The sequence below is a fragment of the Salvelinus alpinus genome, chromosome 1 (genome assembly GCF_045679555.1).
Source record: "Salvelinus alpinus chromosome 1, SLU_Salpinus.1, whole genome shotgun sequence".
Taxonomy (NCBI): Eukaryota; Metazoa; Chordata; class Actinopteri; order Salmoniformes; family Salmonidae; genus Salvelinus; species Salvelinus alpinus.
The window spans coordinates 13,968,702-13,985,754 of NC_092086.1; the positions used below are offsets into that span (position 1 = coordinate 13,968,702).

General features: G+C 48.3%; 1 protein-coding gene across 1 annotated transcript in view; it reads left to right on the top strand.

Moving 5' to 3' along the window:
• Window positions 1-17,053, top strand: part of LOC139564351 (multidrug resistance-associated protein 1-like) — a 44,690-nt gene that overhangs the window by 12,596 nt on the left and 15,041 nt on the right. The window contains exons 8-22 of the mRNA XM_071387832.1: window positions 751-957; window positions 3,847-4,024; window positions 4,309-4,470; window positions 4,650-4,742; window positions 6,471-6,674; window positions 6,870-7,016; window positions 7,153-7,240; window positions 7,599-7,795; window positions 8,239-8,415; window positions 9,925-10,092; window positions 11,881-12,061; window positions 13,157-13,229; window positions 13,580-13,679; window positions 14,702-14,909; window positions 16,014-16,171. Of these exons, the coding sequence (XP_071243933.1) occupies window positions 751-957; window positions 3,847-4,024; window positions 4,309-4,470; window positions 4,650-4,742; window positions 6,471-6,674; window positions 6,870-7,016; window positions 7,153-7,240; window positions 7,599-7,795; window positions 8,239-8,415; window positions 9,925-10,092; window positions 11,881-12,061; window positions 13,157-13,229; window positions 13,580-13,679; window positions 14,702-14,909; window positions 16,014-16,171 (2,341 nt within the window). The remainder of the gene's footprint in view (window positions 1-750; window positions 958-3,846; window positions 4,025-4,308; window positions 4,471-4,649; window positions 4,743-6,470; window positions 6,675-6,869; window positions 7,017-7,152; window positions 7,241-7,598; window positions 7,796-8,238; window positions 8,416-9,924; window positions 10,093-11,880; window positions 12,062-13,156; window positions 13,230-13,579; window positions 13,680-14,701; window positions 14,910-16,013; window positions 16,172-17,053) is intronic.

Consider the following 17,053-nt stretch of genomic DNA (forward strand, 5'->3'; position numbering starts at 1 on the left):
CACCATACACCCTACACACTACACCCTACACACTACACCCTACACACTACAACCCACACACTACAACCCACACACTACACACTACACCCTACACACTACACCCCACACACTACACCATACACCCTACACACTACACCCTACGCACTACACCCCACACACTACACCCTAGACACTACACACTACACCATACACACTACAACCCACACACTACACACTACACCCTACACCCTACACACTACAACCCACACACTACACCCTACACACTACAACCCACACACTACACCCTACGCACTACAACCCACACACTACACCCCACACACTACACCCTACACACTACAACCCACACACTACACCCTACGCACTACAACCCACACACTACACCCTACACACTACAACCCACACACTACACCCTACACACTACAACCCACACACTACACCCTACACACTACAACCCACACACTACACCTTACACACTACAACCCACACACTACACCCTACACACTACAACCCACACACTACACCCTACACACTACACCCTACACACTACACCCTACACACTACACCCTACATACGGTGAGTCCTAAACTGACAGAACAGACCCAGCTGTTTAATATCTAACCTCTCTGTTTCTCTCTCCCTCCACCAGAATGGACTGTAGTCTGTCTGGCTGCCGTCCTACAGGCCCTAAACTGACAGAACAGACCCAGCTGTTTAATATCTAACCTCTCTGTTTCTCTCTCCCTCCACCAGAATGGACTGCAGTCTGTCTGACTGCCGTCCTACCGGCCCTAAACTGACAGAACAGACCCAGCTGTTGAAGAAGCTGAGACAAGAACAGAACTCAGGGTTCTGTCTCTTCAGGGTCCTGGCTCGGAGCTTCGGACCTTTCTTCCTCAAAGGGACCCTCTTCCTCATCTTCCACGACGCCTTCATGTTCTCCATACCACAGGTGCTCAGGTGAGACCCAGAGTGTATGGACCCTGGTCAAAGGTAGGACACTACATTGACCCAGGAGAGAGTGTATGGACCCTGGTCAAAGGTAGGACACTACATTGACCCAGGAGAGAGTGTATGGACCCTGGTCAAAGGTAGGACACTACGTTGACCCAGGAAAGAGTATATGGACCCTGGTCAAAGGTAGGACACTACGTTGACCCAGGAGAGAGTATATGGACCCTGGTCAAAGGTAGGACACTACGTTGACCCAGGAGAGAGTGTATGGACCCTGGTCAAAGGTAGGACACTACGTTGACCCAGGAAAGAGTATATGGACCCTGGTCAAAGGTAGGACACTACGTTGACCCAGGAGAGAGTATATGGACCCTGGTCAAAGGTAGGACACTACGTTGACCCAGGAGAGAGTATATGGACCCTGGTCAAAGGTAGGACACTACGTTGACCCAGGAGAGAGTATATGGGCCCTGGTCAAAGGTAGGACACTACGTTGACCCAGGAGAGAGTATATGGACCCTGGTCAAAGGTAGGACACTACGTTGACCCAGGAGAGAGTATATGGGCCCTGTGCATCAAAACAGGTGTGTCGCAGTATACAGCCCAAATTACTGAAGTACATCTCAGTCAGTTTGTCTCTCTAACACAGCATCATTAAACCCTGTTTTTCCTCGTCCCCCTCCAGCATCATTAAACCCCTGTTTTTCCTCGTCCCCCTCCAGCATCATTAAACCCCTGTTTTTCCTCGTCCCCCTCCAGCATCATTAAACCCTGTTTTTCCTCGTCCCCCTCCAGCATCATTAAACCCTGTTCTTCCTCGTCCCCCTCCAGCATCATTAAACCCTGTTCTTCCTCGTCCCCCTCCAGCATCATTAACCCCTGTTCTTCCCCGTCCCCCTCCAGCATCATTAAACCCTGTTCTTCCTCGTCCCCCTCCAGCATCATTAAACCCCTGTTCTTCCTCGTCCCCCTCAAGCATCATTAAACCCCTGTTCTTCCCCGCCCCCCTCCAGCATCATTAACCCCTGTTCTTCCTCGTCCCCCTCCAGCATCATTAAACCCCTGGTCTTCCTCGTCCCCCTCCAGCATCATTAAACCCTGTTCTTCCCCGTCCCCCGCCAGCATCATTAACCCCTGTTCTTCCTCGTCCCCCTCCAGCATCATTAAACCCTGTTCTTCCCCGTCCCCCTCCAGCATCATTAAACCCCTGTTCTTCCTCGTCCCCATCCAGCATCATTAAACCCTGTTCTTCCTCGTCCCCCTCCAGCATCATTAAACCCTGTGTTCTTCCTCGCCCCCCCCCAGCATCATTAAACCCTGTTCTTCCTCGTCCCCCTCCAGCATCATTAAACCCTGTTCTTCCCCGTCCCCCTCCAGCATCATTAAACCCTGTTCTTCCTCATCCCCCTCCAGCATCATTAAACCCTGTTCTTCCTCGTCCCCCTCCAGCATCATTAAACCCTGTTCTTCCCCGTCCCCCTCCAGCATCATTAAACCCTGTTCTTCCTCGTCCCCCTCCAGCATCATTAAACCCTGTTTTTCCTCATCCCCCTCCAGCATCATTAAACCCCTGTTCTTCCTCGTCCCCCCAGCATCATTAAACCCTGTTCTTCCTCGTCCCCCTCCAGCATCATTAAACCCTGTTCTTCCCCGTCCCCCTCCAGCATCATTAAACCCTGTTCTTCCTCATCCCCCTCCAGCATCATTAACCCCTGTTCTTCCTCGTCCCCCTCCAGCATCATTAAACCCCTGTTCTTCCTCGTCCCCCTCCAGCATCATTAAACCCTGTTCTTCCTCGTCCCCCTCCAGCATCATTAAACCCTGTTCCTCCCCGTCCCCCTCCAGCATCATTAAACCCTGTTTTTCCTCGTCCCCCTCCAGCATCATTAAACCCTGTTTTTCCTCGTCCCCCTCCAGCATCATTAAACCCTGTTCTTCCTCGTCCCCCTCCAGCATCATTAAACCCCTGTTCTTCCTCGTCCCCCTCCAGCATCATTAAACCCTGTTCTTCCTCGTCCCCCTCCAGCATCATTAAACCCTGTTCTTCCTCGTCCCCCTCCAGCATCATTAAACCCTGTTCTTCCTCATCCCCCTCCAGCATCATTAAACCCCTGTTTTTCCTCGTCCCCCTCCAGCATCATTAAACCCTGTTTTTCCTCGTCCCCCTCCAGCATCATTAAACCCTGTTCTTCCTCATCCCCCTCCAGCATCATTAAACCCCTGTTCTTCATCATCCCCCTCCAGCATCATTAAACCCCTGTTTTTCCTCGTCCCCCTCCAGCATCATTAAACCCTGTTTCTCCTCGTCCCCCTCCAGCATCATTAAACCCTGTTCTTCCTCGTCCCCCTCCAGCATCATTAAACCCTGTTCTTCCTCGTCCCCCTCCAGCATCATTAAACCCTGTTTCTCCCCGTCCCCCTCCAGCATCATTAAACCCTGTTCTTCCTCATCCCCCTCCAGCATCATTAAACCCTGTTCTTCCTCATCCCCCTCCAGCATCATTAAACCCTGTTCTTCCTCGTCCCCCTCCAGCATCATTAAACCCTGTTCTTCCTCGTCCCCCTCCAGCATCATTAAACCCTGTTCTTCCCCGTCCCCCTCCAGCATCATTAAACCCTGTTTCTCCTCGTCCCCCTCCAGCATCATTAAACCCTGTTCTTCCTCGTCCCCCTCCAGCATCATTAAACCATGTTCTTCTTCGTCCCCCTCCAGCATCATTAAACCCTGTTCTTCCTCGTCCCCCTCCAGCATCATTAAACCCCTGTTTTTCCTCATCCCCCTCCAGCATCATTAAACCCTGTTCTTCCTCGTCCCCCTCCAGCATCATTAAACCCTGTTCTTCCTCATCCCCCTCCAGCATCATTAAACCCTGTTTCTCCTCGTCCCCCTCCCAGCCTCCTCCTGGGGTTCATGCGTGACCAGGACAGCGACCTGTGGAAGGGCTTCATGTTCGCCTTCCTGTTGTTCCTCCTGTCCAGCCTCCAGTCCCTGTTCAACCATCAGTACATGTACTCCTGCTTCACCGTGGGAATGAGGGTGAAGACCGCTGTCATGGGCCTGGTCTACAGGAAGGTATGCAGAGAGAGAAAGAGACAACGACAAGAGAGAGAACGAGAAGAGAGAGAGGATGGTTTTTTATCACACCATTTTAGAAGCATTACAGAGTATCAATGGCAGCAAAGGCTGAATGGAAATTATTTATAACAATTTGCACATTTCAAACAAGAAGAAAACAACAAACAAATGATCAAAATACAACATACAAAGTGACGGGAGGGGGGGTCACTTCCTTTTAGGTGGTTGTGGAATTGAACACTCTCTCTCTGTCTGCCCCCCCCTCCTCCCTCCCCCTGTAGTCTCTAGTGATCAGCAGTGCAGCGAGGCAGTCCTGTACCGTGGGACAGATTGTTAACCTGGTGTCGGCTGACACTCAGAAGCTCATGGACATGGTGGTCTATTTCAACGCTGTGTGGGTGGCTCCCATTGAGATAGCTCTCTGTCTCTTCTTCCTGTGGCAGGTAGGTAGAACACACACAGGTACACACACACAGGTACACACACACTGTTGTTACCCCTCTCCTGCTCCCATTGAGATAGCTCTCTGTCTCTTCTCCCTGTGGCAGGTAGGTAGAACACACGCAGGTACACACACACAGGTACACACACACTGTTGTTACCCCTCTCTTGTATCTAACAGCTTCTGGGTCCGTCAGCCCTAGCCGGCATCGCCACGGTGATCCTTATCTTTCCTCTCAACGGCTTCATCGCCAAGATGAGGAGCAAGCTGCAGGTCAGTTCACACACACACACACACTCACAGACACACTCGCACATGCACACGCACACGCACACAGACACACACACACACACACACACACACACACACACACACACACACACACACACACACACACACACACACACACACACACACACACACACACACACACACACACACACACACACACACACACGTTTGTTTTACTATCCTCGTGATGACCAAACAGTTGATTCCCATTCCTAGACTTACCCTCTAACCTTAAACACATAGGTCACTTAGCAGACGCTCTTATCCAGAGAGACTTACAGTAGTGAGTGAGTACATTTTCATTCTTACTGGTCCCCCGTGGGAATCAAACACACAACCCTGGTGTTGCAAGAGCAATGCTCTACCAACTGAGACACACGGGACCTCACCCTGACCCTGACCCTTCACCCTAACCCCTCACCCTAACCCTGACCCTGACCCTTCACCCTAACCTCTCACCCTAACCCTGACCCTGACCCCTCACCCTAACCCCTCACCCTGACCCCAACCCCTCCCCCTAACCCTGACCCCCAACCCCTAACCCTGACCCCTCACCCTAACCCCTCACCCTGACCCCTAACCCCAACCCCTAACCCTGACCCCTAACCCCAACCCCTAACCCTGACCCCCAACCCCTAACCCCTAACCCTGACCCTGACTCCTAACCCTAACCCCTAACCCTGACCCCTAACCCTAACCCCTAACCCTGACTCCTGACCCCAACCCCTAACCCTGACTCCTGACCCCAACCCCTAACCCTGACCCCTAACCCCAACCCCTAACCCTGACCCCCAACCCCTAACCCCTAACCCTGACCCTGACTCCTAACCCTAACCCCTAACCCTGACCCCTAACCCTGACCCCTAACCCTGACTCCTGACCCCAACCTCTAACCCTGACTCCTGACCCCAACCCCTGACCCTGACTCCTAGAAATTCTGGTCCCCACTTGGATAGTAAAAACAGAAACACGCACACACGCACACACACACGCACACACACGCACGCACGCACGCACGCACGCACGCACGCACGCACTCACACACACACTAGAATCGAAGAATAACCACGCAAAACAGAACCCAATAAAACCCAGAGATTCTTTCATTTATGTAGTCAGATAATCGATCGTTGGCAGTAATACTACTATTATAAACAGACTCTCAGCCATTTGATTACCTGTTCAGGAGTCTTCTGGCTTGGGGGTAAAAATTCCATATTCAGTATTCCTTATTCCATATTCAATGTTCTGAATTCCATATTCAGTGTTCTGAATTCCATATTCAGTGTTCTGAATTCCATATTCAGTGTTCTGAATTCCGTTCTGAATTCCATATTCAGTGTTCTGAATTCCATATTCAGTGTTCTGAATTCCATATTCAGTGTTCTGAATTCCATATTCAGTGTTCCATATTCAGTGTTCTGAATTCCATATTCAGTGTTCTGAATTCCATATTCAGTGTTCTGAATTCCATATTCAGTGTTCCATATTCAGTGTTCTGAATTCCATATTCAGTGTTCTGAATTCCATATTCAGTATTCCATATTCAGTGTTCTGAATTCCATATTCAGTGTTCTGAATTCCATATTCAGTGTTTTCCTTATTCAGTGTTCTGAATTCCATATTCAGTGTTCTGAATTCCATATTCAGTATTCCATATTCAGTGTTCTGAATTCCATATTCCGTACTAATTCCCTACTCTGTTCCCAGGAGGTCCAGATGCGGTACACAGACAGCAGGATCAAGCTGATGAATGAGATCCTGAGTGGGATTAAGATCCTGAAGTTCTACGCCTGGGAACAGGCCTTCCTGGAGAGGGTTCTGGGTTACCGGGAGAAAGAACTCAATGCCCTGAAGAGATCCCAGGTCCTCTACTCCATCTCCATCGCCTCCTTCAACTCCTCATCCTTCCTGGTGAGTTATAACCTGTCGTAGAGCCTTCGTAAGCCTGTCATAAACATTACAGATGTCACTATCAATAATTTATCAATTCTCCATCTCCACTTAACTCCGAAACTGTTTCCTGACCTGAGACTACATAAGAGACTACTACATAAGGCTACATAACCCTTCATAAGGCTGTCATAACCATGTCCTGTGCTCCTACAGATAGCGTTCGCCATGTTCGGCGTCTACGTCCTCATCGACGATAAGAACATCCTCGACGCCCAGAAGGTGTTCGTTTCCATGGCTCTCATCAACATTTTGAAGACACCCCTCAGCCAGCTGCCCTTCGCTATGAGCACCACCATGCAGGTCAGTCAGGGGTCACGCCATGGTGATGTCATCACTAAGGGACCAAACAAAACAATGTGGCCCTGGCAAGGTTTGTCATTAATGGATGATTGAAAATCATTTGAAATGTCTTTCATTCAAGTACTTGTGTGTGCAGGCCATTGTCTCCCTGAGGCGCCTGGGAAAGTTCCTATGCCAGGATGAGCTGAAGCCTGACGACGTAGATAGAGAACCATACAGCCCTGGTGAGAACACACACACACACACACACACACACACACACACACACACACACACACACACACACACACACACACACACACACACACACACACACACACACACACACACACACACACACACACACACACACACACAAAGCTGTGATATGTTTTAATTTTTATTTTTTTACTACATATCTCTCTTTCTCTACCCTCTCCTCCCCCTCTCCTCTCCTCCCCTCCCCCTCCTCTCCCTGCCTCTCCCTCTCCCTCTCCCTCTCCCTCTCCCTCTCCCTCTCCCTCTCCCTCTCCCTCCCCTCCCCTCCCTGCCTCTCCCTCCCTCCCCTCCCTGCCTCTCCTTCTCCCTCCCTCTCCCTCCCAGATGGTGATGGGGTGGTGATAGACAGAGGTACGTTTGGCTGGTCTAAGGAAGGTCCTCCCTGCCTGATGAGGATCAACGTGAGGGTGAAGAAGGGGTCTCTGGTAGCTGTGGTGGGACATGTAGGGAGTGGGAAGTCCTCCCTGCTATCAGCCATGCTTGGGGAGACAGAGAAGAGGAGTGGTCACGTCTCAGTCAAGGTGGGTACTGCTACAATACCTTAGTGCAAGGGTGTCAAACTGGATTCCTGGAGGACCAGAGTACTGCTGGTTTTCTGTTCTACCTGATAATTAATATCACCTACCTGGTGTCTCTCTCTCTCTCTCTCTCTCTCTCTCTCTCTCTCTCTCTCTCTCTCTCTCTCTCTCTCTCTCTCTCTCTCTCTCTCTCTCTCTCTCTCTCTCTCTCTCTCTCTCTCTCTCTCTCTCTCTCTCTCTCTCTCTCTCTCTCTCTCTCTCTCTGTGTCTCTGTCTCTCTCTCTCTCTCTCTCTCTCTCTCTCTGTGTGTGTCTCTCTCTCTCTCTCTGTGTCTCTCTCTCTCTCTCTCTCTCTCTCTGTGTGTCTCTCTCTCTTTCTGTGTCTCTCTCTCTGTCTCTCTCTCTCTTTCTCTTTCTCTCTCCTCTCTCTCCTCTCTCTCTCTCTAGGGCTCTGTGGCCTATGTACCTCAGCAGGCGTGGATCCAGAATGCCACCCTGAAAGACAACATAGTGTTTGGTCAGGAGAGGAAGGAGAGCTGGTACCACAGAGTTGTGGAGGCCTGCGCCCTGCTGCCAGACCTGGAGATCCTGCCTGCTGGAGATAGCACTGAGATCGGGGAGAAGGTGAGGACAGGAGGGGGTCTGGTGGGGGTTAGGGTTAGATCAGGGAGAAGGTGAGGAAAGGAGGGGGTCTGCTGGGGGTTAGGGTTAGATCAGGGAGAAGGTGAGGAAAGGAGGGGGTCTGCTGGGGGTTAGGGTTAGATCAGGGAGAAGGTGAGGACAGGAGGGGGTCTAGTGGAGGTTAGGGTTAGATCAGGGAGAAGGTGAGGACAGGAGGGGGTCTGCTGGGTGTTAAAGGTTAGGGTTAAGGTTAGGGTTAGGCTTAGGTTTAGATCAGGGAGAAGGTGAGGACAGGAGAGGGGTTAGGGTTAGATCAGGGAGAAGGTGAGGACAGGAGGGGGTCTGCTGGGTGTTAAAGGTTAGGGTTAAGGTTAAGGTTAGGGTTAGGGTTAGATCAGGGAGAAGGTACAACAACATCCCTGTTCTTTACTGTGTGATCCTGTCACGTTCTGACCTTTATTTTCCCTTGTTTTGTCTTTATTTAGTATGGTCAGGGCGTGAGTCGGGGTGGGCAGTCTATGTTATTTGTTTCTATGTTTAGGTTTGTTCATTTAGCCTGATATGGTTCTCAATCAGAGGCAGGTGTTTTGCATTGTCTCTGATTGGGAGCCATATTTAGGTTGCCTGTTTTCACTGTTGGTTTGTGGGTGTTTGTCTTCCGTGTCAGTGTTTGTCGCCACACGGTACTGTTTCGGTTTGTTCACATTTGTTATTTTGTTATTTGTGTAGTGTTCAGTGTATATTATTAAAACATGGACACTTACCACTCTGCGTATTGGTCCTCCGATCCTCCTCGCCTCTCCTCGTCAGATGAGGAGGAAGAGATAGACAGCCGTTACAGATCCCTGTTTGTTTGATTGGTTGATCAGTTGATTGATTGATTAGTTGATTCATTCATTCATTAGTTCATTCATGTATACGCCCATTCATTCGTTCATTTTCTTATACGAGTATAGTGTACTTTACCACAGGAAGGTTTCATCCTGCAGATAGAGAAACTAATCATTAAATGAAGGTTGTCCTTTCTCTCCCCAGAGTCTGAACCTATCAGGGGGTCAGAAGCAGAGAGTCAGTCTGGCCACTAATTGATATGTTCTCTCTCTGTCTCCCTTCTGTCTCTCCCTCTCCCTCCTCCCATACTCTCCCTCCTTCTCCCCCCTCTCTCTCTCCCTCCCTCCCTCCCCTCTCTCCCTCCCCCTCACACTCCTTCCCCTCCTCCCCCCTCCCTCCCTCCCTCCCCCATCTCTCCCTTCCCCTCACACTCCTTATCCTCCTCCCCCTTCTCTCCCCCCCTCTCTCCCTCCCTCCCCTCCCTCCCCTCTCTCTCCCTCCCCCTCACACTCCTTCTCCTCCTCCTCCTCCCCCTTCTCCTCCTCCCCCCTCTCTCCCTTCCTCCCCTCTCTCTCCCTCCCCCTCACACTCCTCCCCCCTCTCTCCCTCCCTCCCCGCTCTCTCCCTCCCCCTCACACTCCCTCTCCTCCTCTCTCTCCCTCTCCTCCTCCCCCATCCCAGGGTCTGAATCTATCAGGGGGTCAGAAGCAGAGAGTCAGTCTGGCCAGGGCCGTGTACAGGAAGGCTGACGTCTATCTCCTAGACGACCCTCTGTCTGCCGTCGACGCCCACGTGGGTCAACACATCTTTGAGAGGGTGTTTGGTCCTAAAGGACTGCTCAAAGACCAGGTTATTATTTAACAGGCAACCGTGTGTGTACAACATTCATGTGTGTAAATGTTCCATAAAGACATAAACTACAAGCAGGTTCCTGTCAGTCTCCTCCAGCTACTGAAATGGATAGATATGATCTAACAGTTGTGTGTTCAGTGTCTGTGTGTTCAGTGTCTGCGTGTTCAGTGTCTGTGTGTTCAGTGTCTGTGTGTTCAGTGTCTGCGTGTTCAGTGTCTGCGTGTTCAGTGTCTGCGTGTTCAGTGTCTGTGTGTTCAGTGTCTGTGTGTTCAGTGTCTGTGTGTTCAGTGTCTGCGTGTTCAGTGTCTGCGTGTTCAGTGTCTGTGTGTTCAGTGTCTGTGTGTTCAGTATCTGTGTGTTCAGTGTCTGTGTGTTCAGTGTCTGTGTGTTCAGTGTCTGTGTGTTCAGAGTCTGTGTGTTCAGTGTCTGTGTGTTCATTGTCTGCTGAATCCCGGCCTAAGTCTGTTTCTGATTTATGCAGTCAGACTACCATATGTGTTCTCTCTAAACCTTCAGACTACCATGTGTTCTCTAAACCTTCAGACTACCATGTGTTCTCTCTAAACCTTCAGACTACCATGTGTTCTCTCTAAACCTTCAGACTACCATGTGTTCTCTCTAAACCTTCAGACTACCATGTGTTCTCTCTAAACCTTCAGACTACCATGTGTTCTCTAAACCTTCAGACTACCATGTGTTCTCTCTAAACCTTCAGACTACCATGTGTTCTCTCTAAACCTTCAGACTACCATGTGTTCTCTCTAAACCTTCAGACTACCATGTGTTCTCTCTAAACCTTCAGACTACCATGTGTTCTCTCTAAACCTTCAGACTACCATGTGTTCTCTAAACCTTCAGACTACCATGTGTTCTCTCTAAACCTTCAGACCACCATGTGTTCTCTAAACCTTCAGACTACCATGTGTTCTCTAAACCTTCAGAATACCATGTGTTCTCTAAACCTTCAGACCACCATGTGTTCTCTAAACCTTCAGACTACCATGTGTTCTATCTAAACCTTCAGACTACCATGTGTTCTCTAAACCTTCAGACTACCATGTGTTCTCTAAACCTTCAGACTACCATGTATTCTCTCTAAACCTTCAGACTACCATGTGTTCTCTCTCTAAACCTTCAGACTACCATGTGTTCTCTCTAAACCTTCAGACTACCATGTGTTCTCTCTAAACCTTCAGACTACCATGTGTTCTCTCTAAACCTTCAGACTACCATGTGTTCTCTCTAAACCTTCAGACTACCATGTGTTCTCTAAACCTTCAGACTACCATGTGTTCTCTAAACCTTCAGACTACCATGTGTTCTCTAAACCTTCAGACTACCATGTGTTCTCTCTAAACCTTCAGACTACCATGTGTTCTCTAAACCTTCAGACTACCATGTGTTCTCTAAACCTTCAGACTACCATGTGTTCTCTAAACCTTCAGACTACCATGTGTTCTCTCTAAACCTTCAGACTACCATGTGTTCTCTAAACCTTCAGACTACCATGTGTTCTCTAAACCTTCAGACTACCATGTGTTCTCTCTAAACCTTCAGACTACCATGTGTTCTCTCTAAACCTTCAGACTACCATGTGTTCTCTCTAAACCTTCAGACTACCATGTGTTCTCTAAACCTTCAGACTACCATGTGTTCTCTAAACCTTCAGACTACCATGTGTTCTCTCTAAACCTTCAGACCACCATGTGTTCTCTCTAAACCTTCAGACTACCATGTGTTCTCTCTAAACCTTCAGACTACCATGTGTTCTCTCTAAACCTTCAGACTCGTGTCCTGGTGACCCACGGTCTGAACTTCCTGCCCCAGGCAGATCTGATCCTGGTGATGGTGGAGGGAGAGATCACTGAGAGGGGCTCCTACCTGGAACTGATGGCACGTGACGGGGCCTTCGCTGAGTTCATCAGACTCTTCGCCGGGAACGAGCGCAAGGAGCGGTCACACAGAGGTGAGGAGAGAGACGGAACACTCTCAACAGGCTACAACCACCTGGTGATCAAGCAGTGTTTCCATTGGCTAGAGAGGTGTTTAGTAGAAGTTTATTCAAAACAAACTACATATGTAGGATCTTAATTTGACCATTATTGTCGCCGCAAAATAATCCTGCAACAAAAGGATTTGAACGTTCAGTCAATCATTTTTCTTGATTGGTGGTTAGGCTATTAGCTGGCCAAAATGAGGCTGCATGAAAAGTCCAATACTGTTAACATAACCGTGTGTTGGTGCAGGTTTTCGGTGAATTTATTTAAATCATGAAGCTCATCTGCATGTCCTGCGGTGCAGAAAAATTCTCAGCAACAAAAGAGTGATCAAATTAAGATCCTATATATGTAAAAAATAACCTTGAAGCTGGTGTGTAGTAGAGCTCCTCATTTCATTACCTAGGCCGAACTCTGTCATGATATTACTACCAAACTGAGCTCCTCATTTCATTACCTAGCCCGAACTCTGTCATGATATTACTACCAAACTGAGCTCGTCATTTCATTACCTAGCCCAAGAACTCTGTCATGATATTACTACCAAACTGAGCTCCTCATTTCATTACCTAGCCCGAACTCTGTCATGATATTACTACCAAACTGAACTCCTCATTTCATTACCTAGCCCGAACTCTGTCATGATATTACTACCAAACTGAGCTCCTCATTTCATTACCTAGCCCGAACTCTGTCATGATATTACTACCAAACTGAGCTCCTCATTTCATTACCTAGCCCGAACTCTGTCATGATATTACTACCAAACTGAGCTCCTCATTTCATTACCTAGCCCGAACTCTGTCATGATATTACTACCAAACTGAGCTCCTCATTTCATTACCTAGCCCGAACTCTGTCATGATATTACTACCAAACTGAACTCCTCATTTCATTACCTAGCCCGAACTCTGTCATGATATTACTACCAAACTGAGCTCCTCATTTCATTACCTAGCCCAAACTCTGTCATGATATTACAACCAAACTGAACCGTGATCTGAAAGGCAGGAAGGACCCATGTCTAAACTGTGCTGACATCATGTTGTTGTTGTTGTTTACAGGAACCAGGAAGTCGGTATCTCATCTGAGTATGACAGACTTCTCCATAGATCTGTCTCAGGAGCAGCTCATTAGGTATAACTCCTGACCTTCAACAAACACACTGAGAGACCGCAGCAGGAGGGTTCAGTAGCTGTGGTATTTGTGGTTGGCAGTACCAGGTTCATGAGCCAGACAGCTTAACACTGCTCCAAGAAAGCTCCCTGGGTCTTATCAATTCTCCTTTTTGCCTACTCTCTTTCTTTCTCTCTCTATTTTCTCTCTATTTTCTCTCTCTATTTTATATCTTCTCTCTCTCTATATTTTATATCTTCTCTCTCTCTATATTTTCTATCTTCTCTCTCTCTCTTTATATATATATATTTTTTCTCTCTATTTTCTATCTTCTCTCTTTCTCTTTCTCTCAGTGGAGACATGATGAGTAGTGCCAGTATTCAGACCATGGAGGCCATCTCAGACACAGAGGACCAGGAACAGGAAGTCCTGGGGAAACTGACAGAGGCTGACAAGGCCAACACAGGAAGGGTAAGCAGTACAGTACTGACACATAACTACTGACAGACAAGGTGAGTAGTACAGTACTGACACATACCTACTGACAGACTACAGACAAGGTGAGCAGTACGGTACTGACAGACTACAGACAGGGTGAGTAGTACAGTACTGACAGACTACAGACAAGGTGAGCAGTACAGTACTGACAGGCTACAGACAAGGTGAGTAGTACAGTACTGACAGACTACAGACAAGGTGAGCAGTACAGTACTGACAGACTACAGACAAGGTGAGCAGTACAGTACAGACAGACTACAGACAAGGTGAGCAGTACGGTACTGGCAGACTACAGACAAGGTGAGCAGTACAGTACTGGCCGACTACAGACAAGGTGAGCAGTACAGTACTGACAGACTACAGACAAGGTGAGCAGTACAGTACTGACAGACTACAGACAAGGTGAGCAGTACAGTACTGACAGACTACAGACAAGGTGAGCAGTACAGTACTGACAGACTACAGACAAGGTGAGCAGTACAGTACTGACAGACTACAGACAAGGTGAGCAGTACAGTACTGACAGACTACAGACAAGGTGAGCAGTACAGTACTGACAGACTACAGACAAGGTGAGCAGTACAGTACTGACAGACTACAGACAAGGTGAGCAGTACCGTACTGACAGACCACAGACAAGGTGAGCAGTACAGTACTGACAGACCACAGACAAGGTGAGCAGTACAGTACTGACAGACCACAGACAAGGTGAGTAGTACAGTACAGACAGACTACAGACAAGGTGAGCAGTACAGTACTGACAGACTACAGACAAGGTGAGTAGTACAGTACAGACAGACCACAGACAAGGTGAGCAGTACAGTACTGACAGACTACAGACAAGGCTAACATAGGAAAGGTGAGTACTGAAGTAATTACTGTGTCCCTCTCCCCATCTCTCCCCCCTCTCCCCCTCTCCCCCTCTCCCTCTCTCCCCCCTCCCCCCTCTCCCCCTCTCCCCCTCTCTCCCTCTCTCTCTCCCTCTCTCCCTCTAGGTGAAACTAGAGATGTATGTGGAGTACTTCAGGACCATCGGTCTGGCTCTGATCATCCCCATAGTCTTCCTGTATGCATTCCAGCAGGCCGCCTCCCTCGCCTACAACTATTGGCTTAGCGTCTGGGCCGACGATCCAATCATCAACGGCACCCAGATCGACACAGACCTGAAACTGGGCGTGTTCGGAGCCCTGGGGTTCGCTCAAGGTGGGTTAGGGGCGGGGCAAGGAGGGTTATGATGATGTCACTAAAGACCTGTACCTGATCTGCAGGGTTGGACAGGTGTGGTTGGACAAGTGTTGTTGGACAGGTGTAGTTGGACAAGTGTTGTTGAACAGGTATGGTTAGGTAGGTGTGGTTAGACAGGTATGGTTAGGTAGGTGTGGTTGGACAGGCGTGGTTGGACAAGTGTTGTTGGACAGGTATGGTTAGGTAGGTATGGTTAGGTAGGTGTGGTTGGACAGGTGTGGTTAGACAGGTGTGGTTGGACAGGTGTGGTTAGGTAGGTGTGGTTAGACAGGTGTGGTTAGACAGGTGTGGTTAGACAGGTGTGGTTAGACAGGTGTGGTTATGTAGGTGTGGTTAGACAGGTGTGGTTAGACAGGTGTGGTTGGACAGGTATGGTTAGGTAGGTGTGGTTAGACAGGTGTGGTTAGACAGGTGTGGTTGGACAGGTATGGTTAGGTAGGTGTGGTTAGACAGGTGTGGTTGGACAGGTGTGGTTAGACAGGTGTGGTTAGACAGGTGTGGTTAGACAGGTGTGGTTAAACATGTGTGGTTGGACAGGTGTTGTTGGACAGGTGTGGTTAGAGAGGTGTGGTTAGACAGGTGTGGTTGGACAGGTAAGGTTAGATAGGTGTGGTTGGACAGGTGTGGTTGGACAGGTAAGGTTAGATAGGTGTGGTTGGACAGGTGGGTTGGACAGGTAAGGTTAGATAGGTGTGGTTGGACAGGTGTGGTTGGACAGGTAAGGTTAGATAGGTGTGGTTGGACAGGTGTGGTTGGACAGGTGTGGTTAGATAGGTGTGGTTGGACAGGTGTGGTTGGACAGGTGTGGTTGGACAGGTGTGGTTGGACAGGTGTGGTTAGATAGGTGTGGTTAGACAGGTGTGGTCCCCCTCTCTCCCGCCACTCCTTCATTTCTCTCACATTCCTTAATTTCTCTAACCCCTTTACCTCTCCCCCATTCCTTCATTTCTCTAACCCCTCTCCCTATCTCCCCCCCATTCCTTCATTTCTCTAACCCCTCTCCCTATATCTCCCCCCATTCCTTCATTTCTCTAACCCCTCTCCCTATCTCTCCCCATCTAGGTGTGTCTATCTTTGGCACCACAGTGGCCATCTCTCTGGGGGGGATAATCGCTTCTCGTCAGCTCCACCTAGACCTCCTCAACAACGTCCTGCATTCCCCCATGGCCTTCTTCGAGGTCACACCCTCAGGAAACCTGCTGAACCGCTTTTCCAAGGAGGTGGGTTCAGTGTGTGTGTGTGTGTGTGTGTGTGTGTGTGTGTGTGTGTGTGTGTGTGTGTGTGTGTGTGTGTGTGTGTGTGTGTGTGTGTGTGTGTGTGTGTGTGTGTGTGTGTGTGTGTGTGTGTGCTTAGTTTCCCCATGGCCTTTTTCAAAGACACATCCTCAGGGAACCTCCTCAACAGCTTTTCCAAGAGAGGTGGATTCCACCCCAGCTGGGGTCACCAATACACTAGTAGTCATAATAGTAGTAGTAGTAGTAGTAGTAATAGTAGTAGTCGTAAAAGTGGTAGTAGTTGTAGTAGTTGTAATTGTAGTTGTTGTTGTAATTTTAATAGTAGTTGTAAAAGGTGTTGTTGTAATTTTAGTAGTAGTAGTTGTAATAGTAGTTGTAATAGTAGTAGTTGTAATTGTAGTAGTAGTTGTTGTAATAGTAGTTGTTGTAATAGTAATAGTAGTAGTTGTAATAGTAGTAGTTGTATTTGTAGTAGTAGTTGTAATTGTAGTAGTAGTTGTTGTAATAGTAGTTGTTGTAATAGTAATAGTAGTAGTTGTAATAGTAGTTGTTGTAATAGTAATAGTAGTAGTTGTAATAGTAGTAGTTGTAATAGTAGTAGTAGTTGTAATAGTAGTAGTAGTTGTAATAGTTGTAATTGTAGTAGTAATTGTAATAGTAGTAGTAGTTGTTGTAATAGTAATAGTAGTAGTTGTAATAGTAGTAGTTGTAATTGTAGTAGTAGTTGTAATAGTAGTAGTTGTTGTTGTAATTTTAGTAGTAGTAGTAGTAGTAGTAGTTGTAATAGTAGTAGTTGTTGTTGTAATTGTAGTAGTAGTAGTATTAGTTGTAATAGTAGTAGTAGTAGTAGTAGTAGTAATAGTAGTA